The sequence below is a fragment of the Strix uralensis genome, chromosome 1 (genome assembly GCF_047716275.1).
Source record: "Strix uralensis isolate ZFMK-TIS-50842 chromosome 1, bStrUra1, whole genome shotgun sequence".
In the NCBI taxonomy this organism is placed as follows: Eukaryota; Metazoa; Chordata; class Aves; order Strigiformes; family Strigidae; genus Strix; species Strix uralensis.
In genome coordinates, this window is record NC_133972.1 from 108592019 (window position 1) to 108619132 (window position 27114).

The 27114-nt window shown below is 43.1% G+C and overlaps 1 protein-coding gene across 1 annotated transcript in view; it reads right to left on the bottom strand.

Moving 5' to 3' along the window:
• Window positions 1–11343: 11343 nt before the first annotated feature.
• Window positions 11344–27114, bottom strand: part of SCGN (secretagogin, EF-hand calcium binding protein) — a 28501-nt gene continuing 12730 nt past the window's right edge. Inside the window, exons 3-11 of the mRNA XM_074893230.1 lie at window positions 26809–26901; window positions 26170–26259; window positions 25245–25301; window positions 24258–24335; window positions 15474–15529; window positions 13957–14002; window positions 13780–13839; window positions 12830–12898; window positions 11344–11472 (exon numbers count right to left, since the gene is read on the bottom strand). Of these exons, the coding sequence (XP_074749331.1) occupies window positions 11344–11472; window positions 12830–12898; window positions 13780–13839; window positions 13957–14002; window positions 15474–15529; window positions 24258–24335; window positions 25245–25301; window positions 26170–26259; window positions 26809–26901 (678 nt within the window). The remainder of the gene's footprint in view (window positions 11473–12829; window positions 12899–13779; window positions 13840–13956; window positions 14003–15473; window positions 15530–24257; window positions 24336–25244; window positions 25302–26169; window positions 26260–26808; window positions 26902–27114) is intronic.

The following is a 27114-nucleotide window of genomic DNA, read 5'->3' on the forward strand; positions in this document are numbered from 1 at the left end:
CTGCAGGCAAGGAGGCTCAACTGTGCAAGCAGAGACCGCTATGCATCTGGACTACAGGATTTAAAAAGCACCAGCAAAATAACAAACCTCATGAAGAGGCTTCAAAAAATAGCGTGACCTTTAAGTGGCAATTACCAATAGAAAACATAAAGGGAAGGAAATGGGGAGTCATTTAATTTGAGTCAATTCTCAAATATAATGTAGTTCATTTAAAGTTAATTTAATTTGATGTTAATTTTAATTGGCTCACATCTGTTGCAGAGATCCACAGGACTGATTTAACCTGTGAACTTTGGCTGGTTTTCCTGGCAGTCCTTTATATCAATTACAAAATCCCACCACGCTGTAATGCTACACATCTAATTGCTCCCTTGGGAAAGGAGCAGGGAGAGGATGAGTTATGCAGAACGGACACTGGTTGCATTGCTTAATGCACAGCTACAAGACCTATAGATTCTGTGCTGACAAGAAGGAAACAATTCCAACATACACAAGACAGAGCGTACGTACCCAGAGCTGTAATCTGCTTAATATTGGTCCCTGTGCACTTTTCTGTGGAAATGAAGATGTGAAAATACTTCCATGAGTACTGCCTGAAATTGGAAAGAGTTTTGGCCACTGGTCTCAGTTCTTTCTTTTCTTGTATGCTTATGACTGGCTGAAGTCTGCTTTTCACACTTGCTTGTGGTAAGTGAATTTTAAGACTGTGAAATAGTCCACGCTGGAAAATTGCACTGGGGACTCGAATAAACCAGATGAAGATGATTTTCTGAAGTTGGATTAGATTTTTCAAAGCTGATGTTATGCATTGTAATGATTTTATATGGATGTAGTACTGCAGCGTACAGGAATGTAAATAGAATTGAGATCAGGATGCTCTGAGTACCCTTAACATAACTCTTAAATGAAATCTGCAGCAATTTAAGCTAATGAATCACTAATTTCCCTCTCTTTCAAAGAACTCCCTTTACTGTAATAAGACTTCATAAAAACGTATGTACACATGCCTGCTTATTTAGTGGCTGTACCTAAAAGTCCCAAACAGAACCATTAAACTAGACAAGAAAAAATATATGGTGCAGTTGCACCCATGATGGGCTTTGTTATCTCTTCATCCAAACACTGCATTTTATAGCACACTCATTTTTCGAAGTGGGGGTACCTGTGGCAGGTTTACATGGCCCTTAAAGGGAAGCATTTGACATTTAAAAAAATTTCCATTTCTTCCTAGACTGAAATCTAAGCCTGACAGACTCATGGGTTAAATTAATTCCTTAAGCCCTTTGCCCAGTGATAAAACTTATCTGAAGCAGAAAATGGAAATGTAGAGTGTGTTTTACAAAGCTGATCAAAGATCTCCCAGAAAGTGCTGAAGCAATCAGAATGAATGATCTACTCCCATTGATGGGAAAAGTGGATATTTTAATTGCATCAATTATTCACCACCAATTATTTGTGAGAAGTCTTTTATGTCTGGGAGATTGAGAGGCCTATCTATGTATGTTAAAATAAGCTATTTTCTATTATATTTCTGTGGACACCAAGCTAGCTGTGGTGATGGTTCAAATACAGAGATGGAGGAACTTGCTGAATTTTGGATGGCTACTGTGTGGCTCATTCCTTACTAAAACTTAAAAAAAAAATTAACAGTGTGGTAGGAAACTGCTCCTTACTGACCTGGCCTTTTAACAAAAAGGAAAAATAGACAACCTCCTGAAGAAGACAACCATGTACTGTATTTTAACATACGCATATGTTATTAACCGGCAGAAGATAACACACAGAGAGGATGTTAACACAAGTCATTTCTTCTTGTTATTCTTCCAGTAGGGTATGAAACATCTTTGTCACCAACTAATCCATCACTCTTTTCACATCCAGGTCTACCCACACACAACGTGGTTTTGGGGACTTCTGCTTTCCTGTATTTTTGTCAAACTATTCATCGCTGCTGAGGAAGAGCAGTGCCCATCTGATTAACAGGAAGGGAGCTCGTCCCTCCTCAGTGCTTCTCCACCCTGTGAGGATGCCCATCTGTCTCAGGTTGCACAGGCTTTGAGGCCCTCAAAGCCAGGTGTAGCACCTGTGCCACTGGCTGGCTTTAAACAGCTCAGCAGGGGAGTTTATATCCCAGGCTATTGCATCTGTGGTGCCCCTTACAGAGTTGAGGTTGAATTTCTTCTCAGTTAACATTAATGGGCTTGCGTGGGTTGACATGAGGACAGAATTTGACCTGGGAAATGTCTGACTGTGCTGCCAGAAAGGGTGAATGTAGGTGTTGATAAATCAGCCAGCTTGCTCACACTGTTGGCCACAGATGAACCTGAGATATTTCTGTGACATTTGGGAACAGTCCCGCCTTGATGGCTACTGTGCCTGGCAGGAATCGTCCGCGACATTTCATATGGAGCAGATACCTACAGCATATCCTGCCTTGTGAAACAGCCAGTACAGACCCAGCATCTCTAGAAACGGCACGATGTCCTCTTCCCAAGCTGTTTCCTGAACCAACCTGTGTTTTCTGCGATGCTGCTGTCAGCCAGCTGTGGTTGGCAAGAGCAGTGGTTAGCATGCATAACCCACGGCTGAACCCCAAATACCCCAGAGACAGTAGTTGCCACAGAGTGCTTTAAGAGTCCTTAAGCAGAGTGGCAAGAGATCAGAAAAATGGAGGAAAGTCTTTGCAAAGCTAAAGAAAGGCATTGTATAGCTGGGGCAGGAAGAGCAATAGCTATGCATCTGGCAACTGGAGGCATTGTCAGACACAGGCACAGGATGAGTAAAGTGACAAAACGTCCCAAGAACAGAGGTGCTCTGAACCTGCAAACACCTGGGGCTTGTGGCTGCTTGGACACAAAGGGGTCAGCCCTGCCAGGTGCCCCTGACCAAAGGATGTCCCACCAACACAGTGGGATGACCCGGGGAGAGTGACTAGATATCACAGTGCTGCCTCGCTGCTGCCTGTGGTCACTAAAGCTTCTTTACAAGGTTATGGGACTTTGTCTTGGTTTCTGCTTCCTTCCCAGATTTATCACTTTAGGAAGATTGCTATTCAATAGGTGTTCCGTACTGAAGTGATACACATTTCTGTGTGTTTATTAGGGCATTAGAGCTGAATTTTAATGTTGGGGGGTTTTTGATGAAAAGCTACAGTTGGACTTGATGGTCTTAAAGGTCTTTTCCAACATAAATGATTCTGTGATTCTATGACGAAGTGGCAAAAATCAACACCAACAAACACTAATTCACTGTGAAAGAATTTTTGTTGCATTTTTTGTTGAAAAAATGAATTGCAGCAAAAATCCTGAAGTTCAAGAGAGCATAAAAATCATCCCAGTAGTGTGAGCTGCCCCCTACCTTGGGAGGAGTGCAGTGTTCAGCCATCAGTTGTGCACTGCTGGTGCTACTCTGTAAGGCACTTGACAGAAAATGTATTAGGGAACAGCCGTGTGGCAGATGTCAGGAACTTGTCATTCCTCAGCTACCTGCTCCTGCTGTGGCCACAACATCTCTCCAGGCTGCCCTGGAGGGCTCCATGCTTGGGGAAGAGGCACTTTGCAGCTTCCCTTCCAAATGCCTTCCAGCTGAAAGGCAATGTCCTCACCACTCTTGGGACAATTTCCCTGGGTTGCTTTGAAATGCCAGAGGTGCAAGGAATTTCCTCAGCTCCTCTGCTGTAGCCCCTTGCACACAGCTTTTGAGGGTTTCGTGTGGTCAGAAACAGCCTCAGCAATGCGGTTTGCCCTGCTCAAGCCCCAGCAGTGTCTGCCCCTGCCTCCAAAAACCCAGCAGGTTCATGAGGAATTTTAAAAACTAGGATTGTGGCCAGCAGAGGACACCCCCAGCACCAGCAACTTCAGAGACAGCGGAAAGAAGTTGTTGAGGGGAAAGCCTCAGGCATTCCTCAGGGCCATGCTTGATGTTATCCTGCACACCCTTCTCTGTGTGGACTGAAAAGCCACACACCTTCCTGATTCATTGAGCTTGAGCTCTATTGGGAGCCTGGTGAAATTTTAACCTGCATCCCAGCAGCTCTAAGAAGACACCTCTCCCAAGTGTAAGGGAAGGAGAGCTGTGCTGCCATCAGAGTCGACAGAGGTGCCTAAAAGTGTGAATTTAGGCAAGAATGCGTGTTTGGTGATGACACGGCACATACCACTGCCTTGGACTGGCATGCTATTACCTTTCCTTTCTTCTTTCCACTTACCAGTCTGGATTTCTGTCTCTCCCAGAGCAGTGAATCAAGGAAGAGCAAAGCTTGCAGATGTGGTGGCCAAGAGGCCTCAGACCCGAAAGGCATGATATAAAGAATCCCACAGGTTTCTCTAAAGAGGAAAAGCCAGACAAAGATGAAGGGAGGCAAGGAGAGAAGGGCAAAACAGAGATTTCATAAGTTAAAGTCAGCCACTTGATTTTGTGTGGCCTGATTCATCACCGCTGCATGTCAGGTGTTGGCAGTAACACTTCTGGATCCCACCAGCTGAAGAGTGGAAATGGTGGCCAGTGAAAGCATATGTTAAATTTCATAGTCAGCAAGCAGGGAGGAGGCAGAACATGCACTATAAATTTTTGGAACCTAAAAATAACACCTACAAGACACTTTTAAAATTAGGCAATTTCTACCCCTTAAAAATTAAACAAACTATCTGAATGTCATTAATGGTAAGCCCATAGGATCTTCCATTCTTTAGATGTGAAAAGAAATCCTTGCTGAAAAAATATTGCTGAAGAAATTCTAGAATGAGTCTCTAAACACCATCCTGTCATTGTATCAATCATGTATAGTCCTTGTAATATGCCATGCTTATTGGCATTGTATGCCTTATGATAAAAATGGAAGTATCTATTGCTTTAGTTATGATCTTCTATGTAGCCCAAACCCAAGCAGATTACTCTCAGCTTAATGACCAGGAAATGTCCCAGACTCATGCCCATGCTCCTGTACACATTTACTCATCAGGAAGGAGGAAACAGTTGCCTTTGACGATCTCATTAATTAGGCCTTAGGCAAACAATCAAGTTATTGTGGTGCCTTGGCAAGCACCGCATGTTGTCTGAGCTGTCGCGTGCATACTCTCTGCTTGCAGGAAGAACTGAAAAAATGGATTGGCCTGAACTTCGTGTGTGTTCATGGGTTTCCCGATGATCCAGTTAGCATGTCTGAAGAAGTCACTGCTCTTCCCCTAAGCCGTAGCAACCAGCTGCCCTCACTCTGGCTGCCAGCTGAAGCAGGGTTCACCTAAACCACAGGCACTACGTTCCTACAGGCTCTGCTGCACAGCTCCTGACTGGATCCTCATCTAAAATCAAGATTTCTCCAGGCACATCCTCACCCCTGCTGGCAAGGAAAATCCTGGCAGTCTGCTGGCTCCTAGTTTTTATGCACTGGAGAAATGAACCTGTTTCCTAAGGATTAACAACAGTAAATAAAAACTGTGTTTGGCCACCCCACCAAATTTATAGACATGTTAGCCAAAGTGACAGATGACAGCAATCTGTTCAAACAGCCACCCAAACGAGATTTCTGAGTGCATCTCTCTTCTCCATCTTCCTCTCTATGAGGCATTGGGAGTAATATCTTACATGAGAATTTGCAGGGAATCAAAAAATGAAAACATGTTCTCCTTAGCTCTACCAGCTGCAAGAAACCCCTTGGTGACTGCGTTACAACCCTTTATTCATATAAAGCAGACACAGTCCTAGTAACATCCTCCCTCAGAGCTAGAGGTATTCCACTGTGGTGTCGGCTTGAGCAAGCCTTGATGCTGGCACTTTCTAGCACTGGCACTACTTAATTTAGAAACCCCCAGCTTTATAAAGCTTTAAAATATGTCTGGTAATGGAGACACGGCCACATCTCCTGCCGTCCTGAGCTGGCCCAGCTCCATTCGAGCCAAGGGGGCTCTGCCAGCTGGCAGCAGCTTGGAGACAGGGGACTCAGCCTCCTGGCTGCCTCCTGCAGCTTCTGTCTGCACAGCAGCATTACAGCCCAACTCCCACCTCACAGAGAAACATGGGAAGGGTGATTTCTTCAGACCCCATCAGCAGTGACCCTTTTCTCTCTCTATGCTCTGGTGTTGATTACTTTACAAAGCAGAACCATGGAGAGTTGGTAGAAACATTACTGTACAGGGATGCCGGCTGCATCTGGATTTAAAATTAATCTAGGGATTAAATTCCCCGTATTCCCCCATAACACCTGGAGATCCTTCCCTGGGCTTTGTTACCAGGGTCTGGTGCAGAAGGACCTCAAAGGGGCAACCAGGTTCACCATAAAGTGCAGCCTATGCAGTCCCTCACACTGCATGTGGGTACCAGCACCTTTAGCTCTCCTTTATTTGGGACTGTGATGGCCATTATTGTTAATATATCCCTTCCAAACCAAGATGGCTGATTTTCAACATGCAGTTAAGTGCTCTCATCATCCACAGCAGAAACCTTCCCCTGGTATGACTGCAGGTTGAAATCATTCGAGCTTCACAGCCGCGATGCTGGGGAGAGCAGAGAAAACAGGTCTCCCTGAGCCTGGGGCAGATGCCCGTTCCCCAGCCACATAGCCTAATAATAGCTCTCGTGGACTGTGGTGTCTCCATCAAATACAATCAAATTAATTTTTTCTTGAAACAGCTCATCTGAAGAGATGCCAGATGATGCCAGAGATACAGCCTGAGCGCTTGTCCGGACTGTGCGTGCCATCGCGCCAACCATTTTTCCTGGGCAGAGATACCCTCTCCAGTTTTCCCATCACCCATGAAGTTTCCAGCACAGCAGCAGAGTGTTTTTTATGGGCAACAGCAAATGTGAAGGAACAAATCCAAGAGGACGGGCAATGCCTGAAGCTGGCATAAAGGCTGAGCGTATGGCAGGTGGGCAGCAGGACATGTTGCTGTGGGATGAGCTTGTGAAAATCGGTGGTTCCCAGCTAAGCAAGAGAGGGCAGGGAAATGGTTTTACCTCTGGGACCCAGTGGGAGCTCCCTGTAGATGTTTCTTGGCATTAGGCAGATGGTTCCCTTATTTTCTCTCATAATGGTCATAACTGGCACTCTTTTCTCCCCCTTTTCCCATGTGCAAATGCTCCTTAAAGTGAGACACAATTCTCCATGGAATTACTGAAAATCCAGGTGCCAGAAAATGAGAGCTTTTCTTAGCAGTCAGTGTAGCCCTCATACAAAAATGACTTTCATAGTTACTTTACCCCATGTAATTACATGGCAAAGCCCCATTTAACATCTCACTATATAACGGCAACTTTCTATTTCAAATCAGATTAATGTAAGAGTTACCCAGCCATTTTAAGAGATAATAGCTGTAATTAAGGTGTTTCTCATGACGGGTTCCTATTATAATGTGACAGATGATTCTCTGATAGTCTTGTTGGCTGCATTAGTCACAATTGTTTTCATTAATATTGACACTATTCTCTTGCCACGCAAACAGAAAAGGAGATTAATCAAAATGTTGTGCTGGTTTCCTATGCTCTGAGCCCTTCTTTTGGGCTGATGCTCAATTCTTAGCTTTCAGTAGGAATAAAAAGATGTTTTTGTAAGATGTGCAGGCAGCTTCACCCATGTTAGTTAAAGTAATATTGTGAAAACAAAGGGAGAACATTATTTTACTGAAAATCTGAAAATAAAGCACTGACGAAACTTAAATGTTACAATTTCTAAGCATCTCATCTGGTTCTAGTTTGGGTGCCAGTGATGTGAGATTCCTGGAGTGTGTTCAGACTGGGGAATGAGGCAAGACTGTGTGCATTTAGGTTCATTATTCTGGGGAAAAAATTGCACAGACCAAGGGACAAGATGGCATGTGAGCACTTTGGCATTGTGAGACTTGCTCAGGAAATTGGGGGTCTCCAGTGGCAGATCTCCATGGTGATGGCTCAGGATAAGCAAGCAGCTTGTTGAGGTTCAAAATGATGGAAGAAAAGATTGTGTCTCTGTAATATCATTTCCAGTGAAACCAATGAAGTTAAATGAGGGATGGATTTCAGTTAAAATGCCCTACAAATGTTCATTTTTCATGGGTATCAATTCTACATAGTCAACTGAAGCTGTCAGAGACAGCATATGCCAAACAAAGTTGTCATGACAAGTCATCCGGAGAAAAATGATGTCAAGTGCCAAAAATGAGAAGGGCCGAGATGAGCAGGGAGCATGACAGGAGTGCAGGGCATGATCTCCAATAACTCACAGTGAAAAGGGAGGCAAAGGAACAGCTTTGCTTTGAGGAAATTCACACACTGGTTTCCAGATCCAGCAGTTTGCCAATTAAACAAGGAAAGGATTAAAAAAAACAACCTTAAAATGACACATTTGGGAGCACTGTCCATATTGACCACTACACCAGTGGTGACTAAATGTCTTTTGGAAATATACCTGTTAAATATGATGATATAAACCAGTTAAAATTGATTTCAGTAAATTTGCATACTGTGAAGAAGTAGGAAACTGTGAATCCCTTAATCCCAGTTTTCTAGAGAAAAACATGAAAATAGCAAGGGAAAGTAGCTTGGCAAACAATTTCATTCACTTTCTGCATTCAGATTCTAGTTACCAAGATGCAGTCTCCTAAATATTGTGATACCCACAGAATTTTGTTGGCAGAGGATGCACTGACTGAACAGCCCCAAGCCTTCCTTGCATATCTTCAATATATTTACAGCACAGAAGGCATCATGGTGTGTAAATGCTTTTGGTTTTATAGGCATGATGTTTTCATATAATTAATGTAAAACATGTATTTTCATGTAACCATTCAAATGTGAAATAATATCTCATATTTTGGTACCTATGATAATCCACACTGCATGTAAAAGTATCCTTCAAATTTGCAAAATGGCAAATAGCTACATTTTATCAAAATGTATTGGGTATCTCTCTCTATCTAGCATCTTAGAGGGATGAATTCACCACAGCCTGCGTCCAAAGGGCCTTACAGATCATTCATTATTGAAGTGAAAATAATAATTACAAAATAAATAAATCCCTACAAGCAAGGAACACATCTTCTCCCCAGGAAGTCTCAAAATGCCTGCCTCCTGCAATAACATTGACTTTTAGAGGCTAGAGGGTTATAAGACCATGGGTCATTAATAATTCCCTTGCTGACCTTTGTAACGTTGGCTCAAATGCCCCTGCATCTCCTGACATTTTGTCTTGCTTACAGGGGAACTGCAGTTCATTTGGGCTGGAGTCCCACTGGGATATGTCTCTCCCTCAGGGTCCCTGCAAGCAAGGCAGCATGCATGCCTGTTTTCCTGCTCTCTAGTCTCTGCTTGGGACACAAAAAAAATCCTCATGGGAATGCAAAACTAAATAAGGTTTTAAAAAACATAAAAATACCTCTTCTGAGTTCTGTATATACACTTTTAATCTATGATCTCCAATTACTCTTTATCAATGTTTTGTAAAATGCTCTTGTAAACTCACTTACTGAAGGCTACACACTCACTTTTTTAAAACTAATAAAACTATTTGTGTGAACTTGCAGAGAGGAAGGCTTCAGCAAACTCAGTATTAAAAGAAAAATCCCAGATTTGTACAAAAGAAGCAAAATACATTGTGATACTGACATATCAAATTAATTACTGCTTAGTGTCTGTTGAATAAAAACTATTGGCTGTAAAGGATGTGAAAAGCATAAGATTTCAATAAAGATGAAGAGCTGTATAATTCTTGAAATGAGAGCTGTGGTTGTATACAGTCTTTAAAAGATTATTTTCATTTTAAGTTAAAAGTTGATGTATTTTTGGTGAGGCAAGGCAGGATATTCTTTATACTTTAATAAATGAGAAAAAGTTCTACTGATACGAATAGGGTCAAACAGGTGTAGAACAGAATGGACCTGTTATAACTGAAAAATACAAATAGCATAAAGATTATATATCTACAAGTATATGGTACAGAAATTGCTCACATGTCCAAAGTAATAGAAACTGTAGTTTAAGAAAGTAGTAGTAACAATGACAATGATATAAGGACTGAAAGAAGAGAGACAAACAGAAGACTGTACCTAAAAGTATAATTATTTTGGCTGATAAGTCTCATCCTTTTGGAGGTATGATGGAAAGATGATTGGTGATACACTTAGCACTTGTTCTGTCTGTGATCTTATAATTGATGTAAATACAAAATGAGCACATCCCTGAAGTTGTGTATGTTCTTAAGCACTTTACTGACTGACATCTCCATCGCTATTCGTGTTGAATGAAGGTAATTTCTGATTAATTTTTATAAAACCAAGTATAAAGGGAGTGTCTCATTGTACCACCTTGTTGAAAGAACATAACCAGAAAGACACTTCGTAGTGTCAAATCTGAGTCTCTCATCTGTAGGAGACATAAATGCTGAAATGTGCAGGAGTTTTGCCAACAACCCTTCCTCTGCAGTTTTCTCTCTGGAAATGAAGAAAGGATTATTTGGGCATAATAGTAGGTGTGGCACTTTCTGAATATCCAGTCAAAACCTTTGGAATAGGGAAATATGTGGCACAAATGCTACTGCCATTAGGCTCCAAGATCGCAGTCATGGCCTGGGAGTGATGGGAAGCTTTAAGTTCAATAAAGGTTAAGAGTATTTACTAACTCTTACAGATTTAAAAAAACAAGCATGTGCTTAAGAGCTTTGTTTATTAGGCTTCTGTCCTTGCAGTTTTTCAGTTTATGGAAGCCTTGTACATTATTTCGGTTTGGGTTGGAAGCAAGACTGATAGGCATCACAAAACCTCTTGCTCTTTAATGTGTTTTACATAAAATGGCTACAATGCATGGTCTGCCAGTCTGTGGCAGATGGTTCTCTGTACATAACACATAAACTCCAATCTTACTGATCTTCTGTAATTGCCATTTTTTATTTCTGCATAAATACACTGTCATCCATCCAATATTTTAAATGCACAAACAAAGCACGACGCTCACCAAAGTAATGACTTCACATAAAGCAATCATCAGAAACACCTAGTAGCTGCACTCTGAGAGCACTGGCATTTTTAAGGAGATGCTTGTCCCTATCCTAGGGGATGGGCAGGGCACCATTTCATGGGGGGAGGAGAACAACATCAACCCCTTTGCTGAGCAGCTGGTGTGCTCGTGGGCAGAGACATTGCTAAGGGGACCCACAAGCGGCGGCAGTGAGCAGACACCACAAAGGGACTATCAGAGCAGGGAAGCCTTCCATGTGAATCCCACTCTGCCATGCCATGTCTTCATGCAGCTGCTCTCCAGGCCGGTGGTGTGGTGTCCCAGCTCCCCGCCACCATCACAGCAGCATGGAGGACACACTTCTACGAGGAGAAGCAGGCAAATCTCACAAGGGAAACACGACCACAAGCACTCTCCTGGCTACGGGTTCATTTTAAGCCCGAGACACAAAGCCAGTTCGGATTTCTGAATTTTCCCGTCCTTGTTCACGTCGCAGTGGTTGAGCAGGATCTGACGGAACTTGTCCAGGTCTACCCCGCTAATGCTGGGCTACAGGCAAAAGAGAAAAATAATGTTGAGAGAGAAAACGACTCTGAATTTCCCCAGCCCTTCAAAGCAACAGGTCATGCATTGGCTGGGAAATCCACCCAAGGAGGGGTGACTAAACAGCGTGACCCCACATCAGCTCACATGCGATGAGGAAGCAAACAGAGAACGGGGAAAGGGTGACCTGCAAAAACAGAAGTATGGGGCTGTGAGTAACTGTGGAAATGTAATTTGATTTTTGTGCTTAGTCAAGGCCATCAGTATCTGATCCATATCAAATAAAAGTCTGCAGAAAGGTGTGCAATACAGATCACTGCATTACTGGACTTGTGCTTTCATCTAGTTTCCTCTCTCAAACCTGCTACATGAGGAGAGATGTGGAATTTCTGTCAGCAGGCTATTTTACAGGCTAGTCAGCAACTTTAAAACACCTTTAGTGGATCAAATGAATGCTAAAGACACATTTTACAGGCTATCTCTGTATGCTCCTAATTCTGTACCACTTCCTCTGCTTCCCACTTTCTCAGGAGATCAAATTCACATGCACAGCTTGTGGTGCCCAAGGATGACGTTGATGAAGGCCCTTAGGGAAAGTACAAACCTCCTTCCTTTGTACACACATGCACAGAGCACAAATCCAACCTCCTGCCTGCCCCCACACCTTCCCTGCATGCCGCATGGCCAGAACATACACATGCAGCCCTCAGCACGCAGCTGCAGGCTCTGCTCTCTGCTAAATGGACATGGGAGCACAGGTGTCCCTGTGTTGGGTCACATCATGTGGAAATGCCACAGTTCAGGCTCAGAGGGAGCCAAATACCACATATATTTGGATCAAAAGCTCTATCTTGGACTACATCTGGATACTCAAGGTAATCCAATGCAGATGGAGTCTGCTGTTCACAAGAAACTGAAGTGACACACTGAGTACGGTATTCTTGATTGGAGATAGACCTCAAGTAATTTTCAAGTGTATTGCTGTGCTGAACTGATGAACTATGAGGTCATTCTGGTGAGGACCACATCCACAGTGAAAACAGAAGAAAGAAATTCTGATGACTGGTCCACATTAACACAGTTGATGTGGTAACATCTGCCTAATTCAGAGTATGAGCTAGAATGGACCTTTCTTATATAGAGTTGCTAAGTGAAGCTATATTAATGTCAGGCAGAATTTCTGTGATATGGTGAAATGCAGCAGTGTATATGCTGAGACTGTGACATTCATTTCTGCTGCTGATCAAAGTGAAATTTGACTCCATGTTCTTAGTAGCCTCTCTATTTACATAACTTTTCCAAACCAAGCACCTTCGTCTCAGAAATATAGGGTATTAACAAATAGAAAGAGCCATGAAGCTACCTTGACCAGTTCCATCATGTCTTTGACAAACCCATCTACTTCTGGGCCTTCAAGTGCTCCTGTTTTACTCTGAAAGATGAAATAAACATCAAAATGCTCCAGTGAGTCAAAAACACTGCAATGGTCAGCAAGTCCACCTGGTCATCAAGCTTTATAGCATAAAGATCATAGAGTCATAGAATGGTTTTGGGTTGGAAGGGACCTTAAAGTCCATCTAGTTCCATGGGCAGGGACACCTTCCACTAGACCAGGTTGCTCAAAGCCCCATCCAACCTGGTCTTGAACACTTCCAGGGAGGAGGCAGCCTCAACCTCTCTGGGCAACCTGATCCAGTGTCTCACCACCCTCACAGTGAAGAATTTCTTCCTAATATCTAATGTCTAAGATCCCTCCCTTTTTTACAAACCATCTCTTCCCCTCAAACAGGAGCAATGTCTCCCACCATTTTGTGAGGCTTGCTGGCCACCATCCTGAGGAGTTGTGTGACTGTCAGAAGTGGACTGAATTGCTGATTTCTAACAGGCAGTTAGGTGGTCATGTCTGCCCTGGACCAGACTCCCTAAATAACCCTTGGTTCAATACTGGAAGGGGCTTTATTTTTCAAGGTGGTGGTGATGCAGGTCCCAAACTGCCAGAGACTGCAAGATCTAAAACTACCATGTCCTCTACATCCCTTGCGTCTCCTGCAGGGAGATACTGATAATGCAGCTGCACTGGCCATGGCAATGGAGAAACTCAAAACAGATCTTTTGTCACGAGGTCTCTGACCATCGCACCCCTCTGTCCCCACCTTACCCTCCAGCCTGGCACCTGGCCTCCCTGGCCCATGGGCTTGGGCACAGCTGCAGTTCCTGAGTGACCCCCCACAGCACCCACCAGGAAGAAGAAGTCTGAGCAGCGTATGCTAAATCTGTGTCACAGACCACAAGGGAATGGCCTCTAGGACTCACAACGTCGTAGTGTGCAAATATCTTCTCAAAATCTCTCTTCCTTTCTTCCGTGCTGCAAGCCTGCTTGTGGAGAGGACAAGCAAATGAAAAAGAAAAAAGAAAAAGATTCAAGTTTGGGCCCAGGCTATCTTAGCAGAGAGAGGCGGGGTCAACGCATCAAAAAATAGCACTACTTACATCCATTTTAAACTGAAGAAGGAAATTTTCCTGGAGCGCCAGAATCCTGAATGGAGAGATTTAAATTACAGTCTTTCTGCTTTATCATCTGCACATGAACTATTCTAAACTCTTCTGATTCATAAAGCAAAGAGATTTTAGATTACAGGCCTTTAAAAAAGAAAATTGCCTGCAGGGTTATTTATGGAAGACTGTTACAGGAACACATACCCCACCTTCCCTGTCTGATGGGGAATGGAGGGTGTCCTTTGGTTCACTGCAGAGGTGTTTCTTAGCACTATTGCTTCTCCCAGAGTATTTCTGGTGGTCCAGTGCAATGGAGGTTGTCAGCCTCCGAAGCAAGAGCTACCAGGCAATCATTCCTTGTAAATGGATTGCTGTGCTGCATTCAAGGAAAGAGTAATTTATCACTCTCTGTTGGAGGGAGAATTGGCGGTTGTAAAAGTAAAGGACAAAGTAATACTGGTCTGTGCACCAAGACTGGCCAGATTTCTCTCCTTTCCCCTCCGCACTGATAGAAGCTTTTCTCTCTCCAGCGGCTCTGCAAACCCCGAGGTTTTTAGAGCCCACAACACTGGGCATGCTGAGCTGTGTCCGCACACAGAGGGGTTTGGGGTGAGAGAAATCTGCTCAGATCGGAGGGGAGCCTCAGCTGCTCCGGGGCAAGGGGGCAGTAGGGAACCATATTTAAGGGGAAAATGGAAGAGCAACCCCTTTCTCCATTCTGCCTGTTTTTCTTCATATATTCAATGTTCAATGCGAACTGCCAGATGCACTGCAGTTACTTGTGTTGGCATTCGTTGTGATCCCAAGCAGAAAATAACAGTAGCAAACCAGCACCTCTCTCCTCTCATCCCCCAAACTGGTGTTTTAAGACTGTACCTGCACTTAAAGTCCTGTCCGGTCACTGCACTTACATTTACAGAGGAGACATACTCTCTATCTGTATGAGGTGAAAATCATACAAAAGCCTCTGAGGTATCAAGGACAGAAAAGAGACAGAGGCCCACGACTGAGTCCCCAGCTTCATTCATAAGTGTCTTCACCTTGGCTCTCCAAATCCTTTCTTGCTGTCATTGGCAAACTCCTTTGCAGTGGCTCTTTTATTCCTCAAACAAGCAGCAAAAATTCTTTGCAATCCCTGCTGCGCACAATGATGTGAAATAAATGCACATCTGTGACCCTGCTGAAGGGGATTGCCATCCTTCTTTTGGAGAAATGGTGCCACTGGCTGTTTCATCATCACCTGAGGAGCATCGCAGAGGTAGCATGGATCATGCCAGAGTGTGTTGGTGATGCAAAAATAGGTTCTGACATTGCTCACTGTCACTGGCTCTAGGTTCTCGGATTATTGTGATGGGGACCATGCGTTAGAGACCTGGGATACCTACATCAGAGTACCTGATTTAATTTGAAAGGAGGTAGGATTCAAATGCATGTCCCCAGAGGGAGATCATCACCTTGCTTGGATCTGCCATTGGGATCTGAAAAACCTCATCAGTATTCTTAAAGCCTACCTTGCCAGGTCATTCAGGTCCAGCCGTCCATCTTTGTTTTTGTCAAAGATTTTCATCTAAAAATCAAGAAGACAGAGATAAAATACATAGGTCATGAGGAGAACACACATTCAAAAAAGCCAGCAGACATCTTGCTCTGCCCTGTGCCCTCACCTCTGTTTGCTCAGGGTGCTTGCCTAAGCCCCAGGCAGCATGGCGTCCTCTGCTAGCACCAAGTGCAAGGGTGTCACAAGAGCATAGCAAACCCCCCTGCTTTCTGACAGCAATAACCCAAGCAATCACATACCAGCACCATTCCCTTTCCACCTTACACAGGGATAAAGACACCTGTCTTTATCCAGCAAACACCTTAAGAAACTAAATACTGGTCTTGCCGTGGCCCTTGAAAAAAGATGCTGAAAAAAGATGCCAAAAAAAGAAGAGAACTTCTGAACACTTCCAGTCCAACTCCATCCTTATCTTTCACTGTTGCTGTGGCTACCGAGCAGCTGAGGTGCAAATGTCACCTTCTGATAGACACTCAGGTCAGAGTTTTACACCTCTAAAGTCAGCGGGCTTTCCTTGGCTCAAAGCCTGCCGTCACAAAGTGCTAAGACTTGGAAGAAGGTTCAGGCTGCCAATGTCAAGAGGTTAATCTGTGTGAATACAAGACTTATCTTTTCCTTACTATTACATTTGCCTTAATATGTTCTTTTCAATGAATCAACACCATAAACTAATTATTTATTTATTGTATTTGGTACTGTGTTTCTCTGCAAGGCACAAAAAGAGTCTGTTACAGGGAAAGGGAGGGAGATATTTAATGGGTTACAAACCTGAAAAACTCATGGTTCAATGTTCCAGAAAAAGTGTATTCCACACTGTAGGAGGGAAAGATTAATATTTTTCTAAGATGGGTGCCATTCTTTGTCAGATACTCAGTAATGGAAGAGGCATTAATATTACCTTGATAAATCTCATTTGCTTATTTAGTGGTTATAAGTAATCAGGTCACTACAAATCTGTGGTGTAATTGCACCCTTGCTGGAGAAGGCCCATACCAGTCCCCATCTCAGGAGGCTTAGAGGGAGAAAACCATCCCCTAAGACACAGCCTGAACACATGGGAGCCAGTAGCAGGTCCTGAGCATTTCCCAGCAGCAAAACTGGGGCAGAGCCTGACACTTGCATGAGGAAAGGTAGTATCTGGAGAGCTGCCTTTTCTCAGGGAGACCTTGCCTATTTTGTCAGTGCTGCCCCCTCCCTGCCCCTTGCTCAAGGGCAGGCAGCTATGCTGAGGATGGTGAGTCTATGGTAACTTTTTATTGTACTGGGTTTAGGTTAAGATTCTGCAACAAGATTTTATTCCATTAATTATTCTGCATGTTTTACACTACTGAGGTTTGGATGGGATTTTTGAAGAGCACTCAGTATGGGCTCACTTTTCGGCCCGCTGAAAGACAGTATAAAACTCCTACGAATGACTGAAGGCCCATATTGATATCTTTGGAAAAATGACATCCTGAGAACCATGCAGGTATTCAGTGGCACACAGAAAAGTCACTTTAACTGTCTCATTGGCCTCTGCCAAGCATGTGCTCTGTACAGAGCCACTAAATGACAGAAGAAAGACTTCTGAATCTTCCTTCACTCTAGAGCTGGAGAGATGAATAAAACTGCCAAGCAATCCTGAGGACTTCTCTCAGGCTGCATCAGTCCAGGTTGTCCCTTTCCAGCTTATCTAACTTCCATCCTGCCTTTTGCCCCATCAGTTATCCCACTGCAGTATGGAACTTTTCCCTGGTCTCTGCTGGGGCCACAATGGGGCAAGGCTGGAGGAAGGGTTGGGAGGAGGAGCTGCCTTCACCGGTGCCACGGAGGGGAGAAATGTCCTTGCAACAACAGCCTCCTGCTGCGATCAGAGAGACAAACCTGAGCTTTCAGTCCTTGGCTGATAAAGGAGTTATTCTCCAGGCAATAGAGAATGGTTAATGTTCCTTCTAGAAATAAGTCATCCCAGATAAGATTTTAAAAGCCTCTCTCCAAATGGGACATCAGAGCCTAACCTGGTTTTGTTTGTTGTGTGAGGAGAGAGGGAGGTACCCCTACTAGTTCACTTTTACAGACTCTCCACGCCAGGTGGCTTTGCAACATCCAGCTTACACTATTACTCTGAAAAATGCTCCTTAAAGGAAGCTTATGGAGGACAACCCCTACTTAGCCATCTAGAGAAAGTACCAGCATTTGGGTGGTGGGAATACCATAGTCCCTAGGCCTTACAGTCACTTAAGTGCTTTTGAAAGTGTTGCTCTAAATCCCTCTGTTTAGGCCACTGAGGAGCATTAGTTACCCACACAGTCTGTAGGAAGTCACCATAAAGCGTCACACCTGGTGTGGTGGCAGAGGACAACGTTTGGTGGGAAGCATGGAGAGAAGCTCTCAGGGACTCCACTGCCTGTGGCAGGGCAGCTCTGGCTGAAGGCACTAGTCTTTTCTTCACACAAAGGTACAATATCCTTACCAAAACATACTAAAACTTACTGCCTTTAGCACTCTTTGAACTTCAGCCAGATTCTTCTATACAGTTCTGAGTTCCTGAAAGTGTTTTTTATTTTCTCCCACTATCTGTGTTTCTCAGAAGTACTCTCTTGAGGCTAAAAGCCAGCGTTTCAGCCCAGAATTCAGATTCAAACAGAGCCCCAGATACATTTTTCCCTCTGTGATGCCTCAGGAAAGCTAACACACAGCTTTTGGGAGAAGTTCAGCTCTGTGACCACGAGGTTCTGACCTTTGCACAAGCTCACCTATAAATGCTGACTGTGGTGTCAGCTTCTGCGACCAGGACAGACCTCATGGTTCCCAATGCAAGGGGCAGACTTAGGCCCACTATTCATTTCACATAGGCCTGTCAGACACAAGCCATGTGTTTCTTTTTCAGTGAAACATCTCAAGTCTCATCTCCTATTCCACAGAATAAATAAACAAAATTCCTAGTGTACTTATTCTTGTCTTGGGACTTTGGGTCTCCTGTCTGACCTGCATCTGCTCTACTTTGTGGGTGCAGCACGTTTTCATGGTTTCAGAAGTCACAAATAGACAAGGGAGGCTGAAGAGCTTTGTGCACCCATAAAGAAACAGGCTAGAGGTGATGGTTTAGATGTGAAAGTCTTTCTCCTTCATTATCATTTTTCTGAGCCAGTGGTTTCCAACTCTATCCACTTCTGAAGCCTTTACAATATTCCAACAGTAGCACAGACTCCATTAAAATTCATTTAACTGCAGAGATAATACTTTCCTTTGTGGAACACTTAATGAAAAACACCATTCCCACTCAATTCGTTTCATTTGCACCCAATTTTTGAGCATAACATTAAATTTTCAGGGGCTGACCATGTCTACTTAGAGCTAACTAGTTCCCCTCTCTGATCTCCTTCACTCAGCTTGGCTTTTGCAATAGCAAAAGCCAAGCTGAGATTCTCAAGAGAGAATCTTTGTGTTTTCAAATTGTTTTTCTGCAACAAGAATCCTGAATAAAATTTTCAGACATATGCAATATTTTGATTGTCCATACCAGTGAACAGAGAGAAAATAAAAGTCTTGCTGGAAGAGCTAGGCTGAGCTAATTCTTGTCCAGTGACTTCCACATGAAAGATGAAGAACATGTAGGGAAGATGGACTAGTGTTCACTGAATTAGTTGAGGTACCACAGCTAATAAGATAGACCTAATCCTGTTATCTGGACAACCAGAGCTCATGCATACCCATTACATAGCAATCTTGGGTTTTAATTAAACTTTCAAATTTCAAGCATGCGAGTGTTTGATGTGATCTGCTAATTGTGTACATAAGTACACAAAGAATGACAGAGCGTACCTGCCCCATGTGACAAAGTGTACGCCATGGGAGAAGCAGATATTAGAAATCAATATGAGATTGTTTCTAATTTAAATGTTTGCCTTTACACACCATCTTGATATGTTAAACTTGATGGATTTTCAGTTTACACTCTTCAAAGGTATATTTATGCTGCCAGGCTGATATGAAACATCTCAATGTGGTTAAGGATAAGGTCTGGTGTGTTTAAATAGCACTCCATTTTACTAAAAGCTTTGTTACATATAGCAGTATGCTTTATAAAATGATGCTTTTATTTTACTGTCAAGCTACCCCATGTTTTAAAGTGTTTGCACAAATTAATTCACTGACATTTTAATGGCAGTGCACCAGGGAAGTCTTATTTCTGTTTGTTTGAATGTAGTCCATGCACTCTGAGGTAGACAGAGCATAATTAAGAGCTGGGTTTGCAAAATAAGAGTTGTTACATCTTGGTTTTTTAAGTGCAAAATCGAAACTGCCATTGGTTTTGAATTCAGCAAAGGAAATCTCTCTGCTTTCCCTGTCCGGTGTTGTAAAGAAGGCCACTGAAACGTCACGATATGATAAACACACACATGCTTTGAAGAGCAATATAAGATTATAAATCTGAATTATCTTCTGTGACCGAGATAGGAAAGAAGTAAACAACCAAAAAAAATAGTTCTGTGATTAGCAGACTCACTAAATCCTGCTTTTAAACCTTCTCTGGTTCTCTGTGTGTAATAAAGTGTTTTATCCCTCAGGTGGGACACGGAAAGAGTCAGCTCTTTGTCTGACCTCTGACTCTCACAAATATATACATCGGAGGCATCTACACCTGACAACTGTAACTAAAATAAATAGGCCAGTGAATACAAAAGTTATTGAGGGTGTGTAAAGACAAGCATGTGCCTGAGCTGCAGGACTGCCTATGGCTTCTTTCCTTAGGGAAGGATGGGGGCACAAAGGCTTTTGCAGAGTGACAGGAGGGCCCTGTGGCCAGCAAGTTACCCCCAGGACAAAAGCTCAGTGCTCTGCCTGACCACATTGCCTGTGTAATCTAGACAAGTTGTTTAGTGAGGGATTTCTAAGAGTGTTTTGGTTCCTGAAAGACCAAGGCATTATCTGCTGGGGTTTTCAAAAGCCTGCAGGCTCCTGAGTTCTGTTGGTTTTGATCTTCAGAAATGAAGTTTGAACTTAAACGGGATTTTCTGCTTCTCCTAGTTTATGCCACAGCAAGTGTGGCGCAAAACTGGAGGTGACAGCACTGCCGGGATTAAGACTAGAAGGGACACAGGAGGCAGATTTCCCTCTGTTGTGTTCATCAGCAGTGTGGGTCCATTCTTTATCACACACAGCAAAGCAACAAGAGGATTCACACCCACCCAAAGGGTTAATATTCCAGGAGGAAGCTCTCTGGGAGTGGGGTGGGGGGCGCTCCCATAGTGGTGGCTGGGGTTAGGAGATGTGGTGGCTGCAGTGCCAGTGCATCACTGGAGATGCAGCCTCCTGGGGGTCACAGCATCCTTACGGAACTGCCTGGGAGGGAAGCCAGCAGGGACCACTACCAGGAGAAGGGATGTACAAAGACTGCTCCTTTAGGCAACCAGTCTTTTAGGCTACACTCCACACCTATCATATTTCTAAAGCTTTGGGAAGTTTGTTCAGTGTGTTAACAAACAAACTCTATTTAGGCTTTTGTCAATACAATAAATATTTGTCTTTCCATTATTACACCATTTCTTTGGTGGTCATAAGAGATTTCATTAACACAGTTAAGCTAGCACTACAATAGCAGAGCAATACAAGGCTTGGCTTCAGCCTCCAAGAGCCTGCACCCTGTCAGCAGCTCTCAGACTATGCCCATGGGAAGGTGACAGACCTACCAACTGTTTTCAAGGATTCAGAACTGCACATGACTATATATCTTCTCATGCAAGTGAGCATGTAAATAAATATTAATACCCACTTAATGAATATTGATACACACATATATATAAGTAGTTATGAAAAATAACAAGAACTGTGCCTGCAAAGGGGCTTCCTCAGCACAGGGTTGCTACTTTAATTCCTCCATGAAGAGTCTCGAGAATTTAAATGTTCTTTTGTGACTTTCCCCAGTGACTTTAGTGCTTTTTAAGATTTGATTTAGCAGACTCACGGGGCTTTTGCAATGCCAACACATTCACTATCTGTTTTCTTTCCAGGGGTTCGTCACTTGTTCATCAAATCCCTGATCTATATCGGTGTTCTCTGAAGAGAGGATGTCAAGGTCACGAGGGAACAGAATAGCCTCTTAAGAAATGGCTTCTAAGCAACCTGATAAAGTGATGTTCCTTTCTGAGGACAACCAATCTCTTCCAAAAGAAATATTTTCTCCCTCTTCCCAGCTTTTTTTAAAATGTGGTGGATCATTCACAGCAGCATAAGTGGCAAGTATTTAGCATGCCCTGGTTGATATGATATCTACTCACACTTCTCACAAGATAAAGCTGCAAATACCCAGCACAGAATCATAAATTACCTATTTTCTTTTTTTACTCACATCTGGGCTGGTTTCATTAAAATTATAGTTTCTGTCTTTTCCCCTTCCTATCTCTTGATTCCTATCTCCAGATTGCTCTGGGGTCCACTCAGTATGTCAGTAGCTGCTTAAGATGTGTGCAGCCGGCTGTGGATGTATAGAAAAGGTGGCAGAGATCTGTAAATTCCTGTGGAGACAGATGGGTTTACAGCTCCTTGGGACACAGCTTATTTGAACTGAATGTTATTACAGTGGCATTTGAAAGCCCTGAACTGGATAGATGGGCCAGCCTGAGAGATCCTGTAGCTGTGTGCAGCAGAAACAGGTCCTTGTTCCGAAGACCTTGTGTTCTAAACAGATAAAAAGGTGAGAGCAAAGTAATAGGGGAGAGAAATATAAATATTTCCATTCTGCAGTAAAGGAATTGGGCTGTTGGTTGCTAAAGATACAACAGAAAGTCCGTGAAAGCCTCAGAAATGAAATGTAAGGGCCACTGTCCCCCTGCTTTCCCAAACAGTGGTCATGGTGACAGAGTCCCACTGGGACTCCACTTCCACAGCTCCCCACTCTATGTGGAAAGCAGAGAGAGAGAACAAAGAGCTCTCACTGCCCTGGGCCTTGACTCTTGGCCTTTGCTCTTGCCTCCTTGACTCACTTCTCCCTTTTTAATCCAGCACTGCAAAGTAAGACTAAATCTTTCTTCTCTCCTGTAATTTTGGCCTCCCACTTCAGATAAGTTCCCACGCAATCATTTTGTGAAGTGTATCTGCTACTATAGAGATGCTGTCCATGTGGATACTTTGCCATGACGTACAGAATTCAGATCCTCTATTTTACTACAAGATATCACAGGGTAAGATTACACGTGTTGTAATTTCACACCCTGCCTTAGCTCTTGGGATCAGATGTGTTTGTAAATATCCTTGATCTTCAGTTTATAGCAAAGAATTGCAGGGAAAAAAGCCTCATCTGCCATATCCTCATTTTCTAATAACCATTAACATTTCTGATTTTTTGGCATTACAGCTTTGCAAACTTTTGTCCTCATGAGCCAGATCTGCATTTCAGGTCATAGATTTTCCCAGATATACAAAGCATCCCTTCTCCCAGATCAAATCTTATCCTGTAACATAGAGACTAACCTGCCTCTCCAAAGATACAAAGCCAATCTATAAAAACCTATGGGAATAGAAACCAGACCTCCTGAGGGTGCCAGCCCCAGGCTGCATTGATATGTAGCTGCATTGGGGCAGTGGAAAATGCGGATCTTTCTTGGGAAATTATGGGAAAGGGAAAGGAGTTGGAGGAAATGAACCGCCCAATGTCTACAAGCTTCAGACTGCCTATTCTGCAGCACCTGATCAGAGATTAGCCACTGGGGATGGAAACCTTAATGGAGCAGCATAAAAGCTATTTGCTACCTGTAAATGTTACCAGAAAGATTTTTGTTCTAGCTGTAGCTTCTGGGGTTTTATTATTTTCAAGCTCTGCCAGTTGGAAAATAATTTCTGTAGCTCACATTACTCTCCTTTCACTGTCCTATAAATATGAAAAAAAGTCTACACTCTTCTGTAATGGTACAGTTTTTCATTTTGCTCAAAAGGGTCACATTTCTAGGCACAGATGCATCATGCATACATAACATGGTATTGCAAAATATGTGGAGAGCTCTTTGCTTGCTTGCATACCAAGCTGGGTTTTAGGTATAAGCACAGATTTTGAGTCAATACTCAAGGCAGTTCCGTCTGAAAATCATTTAAAAAATTGCAATGGTATATGTCTGCTAGAGGAAGGCAAATGCTATCCTTGAGAATGACATCAGAAATTAGCTTTTTTTTTCTTTTCTTATTTTTGGATATAATAAGTTACTCTGAAATCCAGGTGACTGATGCTAAACTTACACCAAATATTATGTTGCTGATTGCAGTATAAAAGCTATATTGTGATAAAGCAGGGGAAAAGTTGAAGCTTTCAACCTCCCAGTCTTTCAGGGAAGCAGCAGGGAGCCAGCAAGGCTTGCTGGGCTTTGCAGAGCAGAAGAGCCGGATACCTGCATGTTGGGAGCAAAAAGATTCGCTAGGAGGGAGGGAGGGAAGGAGCTGGAGGTCTGGCTGAGGCTGAATATACCCTGAAGAAGGATGCACCTCACCCCCTTTTAACGGGGTTTAGAGCTCAGTTTGCTTTGGTGTAAAGTCGAGCTGTTTTCTCATAGGAAACAGTTCAACTTAAAGCAAAAATATTTGAAATGCTGTTCACAGTTGATGTCCAGTGCAGTGCAAAGAAACAGCAGCAGCATGTGCTAGCTTTCTACAGGGACATTTTGGAGAAGATACACCTTTTAAGAGGGCACTTATGGCCCTATAGACATTGACTCTGAAGGAGATTTTTAGGCAGTACTATAACCTAAACAACACTGGTTTTTCTTACCATGGTATCAGTATATTCTTCCAGCTTTACTTCAGCAACCATCTTGTTATGCTGCAAAAAGAGATCTCGCAGGAAATCCTGTAGTAAGGAAGGAAGAATAAAATAAGAACTTCATTCTTTAGAGTAAATTCAAGAAATGACAGTAAGAAATTCAATCCAAATTCAGCAGCGTTACATGAATCTAATTGCACATTCCTGATTAGTACTAGTGTCTTCAATTTCATATAAGCTTCACATTTTTTTAGTTGAAACATATTTTTTCAAATAAATTATAAAATAACCAAATTTCCACAGAGCAGGCATACTGGAATGAGTGATAATTAAGTCACAAGATAAGCAGAAGATAAAATAAGTCTTGCAATATTTGCTAACTGATTTCAAATCAAAGTATTTGCCATTCGGCAAAACACTTAAGTGTCCTCTTATGTCTTTATTGGGGCACAGGCTGGAGCCACACACTGAGACATCAGCGCAGGGTCTGCAGCCCAGGGATGGACTTCTGTGCCTGGCTGGCTCAAAGCCTTTGAGTTATGGTTTCTGAACAGGTTTCTGCCTTGATGGCCTGAACTTTAAAAATAAATCAGTGTTCAGAAAATCTGCAGGCTCAGGAGGAGGTTGTAAGGAAATCCCATTAATAAAATACAATGGCTTTGGCTCTGTTTAGCTGGGAGAGGCACATGCGCAAAGCCAAGGTGAGGCAGTGCTCAGGGGCTCCTTGAGTGCTTGGAGGTCACCGAGACAAGTGAGGTCATGGGACGAGGCAAGGAGGCAAGGGCAACAGCAGAGCATCCTCCCTCCTGGCAGGGTCCCTGCAGCTGTGCCAGAAGGCTGGAGTGTCCACAGTCCTTAAACTCTCCATGAACAACCTAGAAATGCCATTCGCCAACTGCACAAAAAGGCAGAAAATTGGTAAAGGTGATGGAAAGGCTCCTGTTGACATCAGTGAGCTGTAGATCAGGCCCAAAGAGACTTGTTTGAATAACTTACTTTGAGCTCGCCAGCTGAAATAAATCCACTGCTATCAGCATCATAACTGCGCCAGATCTGAATGGGGATAGATTGATACAACCACATAAATATTGCAGTTAATCATCTGCTCTGGTGATAGATTGTAAATATTCAAATCAGGGCTTCTATAATGAGCAAGCTGTTGCATTATCCAATATTTAATTAATTGTAGATGAAATAAAATAAACTTGTGACACAATAGCTTTTACTCTCACTTGGATGCTGTACATGTGACATGATGCTGTTACATATTTAATGCAGACACACTGTCTATGAAAGGAAGAAAGGACTAAGAAACCACTTTGCATTTCTTACCTAATTTGTACATTCAGTTTCATTTATTGCCCTGAGTAAAAGTCAAGACCATACACAACTGGCCACTGATCTGCAGAAGCCTCCAGTTCGGATGTGAAATAAAAGTAACTGCAAGCAGACTTGGAAAAACTGAAATTCTGTGCTGGAATACGTAGGGGCAAAGACTGGAAGGAGACTGGGCAAGGTTAAGGAAACCTTATGGGCTTATGCTCCTCAGTTGGTCCAATTTATGGAGATTTCCACTCCACACCCAGCCAGGCTAATGCTTCAGGCTAAAATGGTGCTATGCTGCAGGTGAGGAGCTGCAGCTTTGGCTGTAGCTCCCAACAGGGCTGAATTTATCAGTGGTTAGGTACTACGTAAGGTTTTGTCTCTTGTGACATGACTGATAGGTGGCCGAGAGGGTTTGCGAACTTTAATGAACTCTCCGGGTGCCCTTGGTCCAGTCCTAGCTACCATGTCTCTGCTTTGCTGGTGTAAATAATGTACAACCTGTTCCACTTGAATAGGTCAGAACATGTTTTGCTTCCACAATACCCATGTATTTCCCATGTTATGTTCTAGGGAAGGTGGAAGTGGAGATACAGACCCGCATGAATTCCACGCTGTTGTCCAAGGGAGTTTCCCGTCGGAAGAGCAGCAGAAAGTTCTCATCATCTGGCAAGATCATATTTGCAAGCTGGAAAAAAAAAACATAAAATCCCTCAAAACAAACCCAAACCATGAAAGTAAAGAAAAGAAAAAACTTGGGTGGCTGCTGACCCAGTATGGGAAATATAAGCTGGGCATGTTGTTGCCTTGGAAAAAACCCAAGAGATTTGGCTAATCTCCATGACTCATCTTGTCCCCACCCAGGCTCTATCTTCCACATCTCCCAAGTCTGCTATAGGCCCTAATCATAGAATCAAACAATGGTTTGGGTTGGAAGGGACCTTTAAAGTTCATCTAGTCCACCCCCCCTGCAATGAACAGGGACATCTTCAACCAGATCAGGTTGCTCAAAGCTCCATCCAACCTGACCTCATCTACCACCTCTCTGGGCATCCTGTTCCAGTGTTTCACCACTCTCATCATAAAAAATTTCTTCCTTATATCTAGTCTGAATCTACCCTCCTTTAGTTTAAAACTGTTACTCCTTGTCCTATCACTACAGGCACTACTAAAAAGTCTGTCCTAATTCTCCATCCTTCTATAAAAGAAATCCTGGGCTGGGGTTCGGGATAGACACCTCTTGGATTTGCAAGCGTCCATCTGTGGTGACATCGTAGGTAGACACGAATTGCTCCTTCATCCTTCGAACTTTTTCTTCCGTGATGGTGTTCTGCCATGGGGAAAACAACATGCACATGAAAATTGCTAAGGGCACTAGAAGAGTTTGCTGAAGGAAATCTCTCCTCACTCACAGATAACCACCAGGATCATTGCATCCTTACAGTTGGGGATAATGCTTCTAAAAGCCCACAAAGACACCACCATGGAATTTTTGAAAATAAGCCCTATGAATAGCTTCGTAGCAACTAAGTTTTCAGTTGGA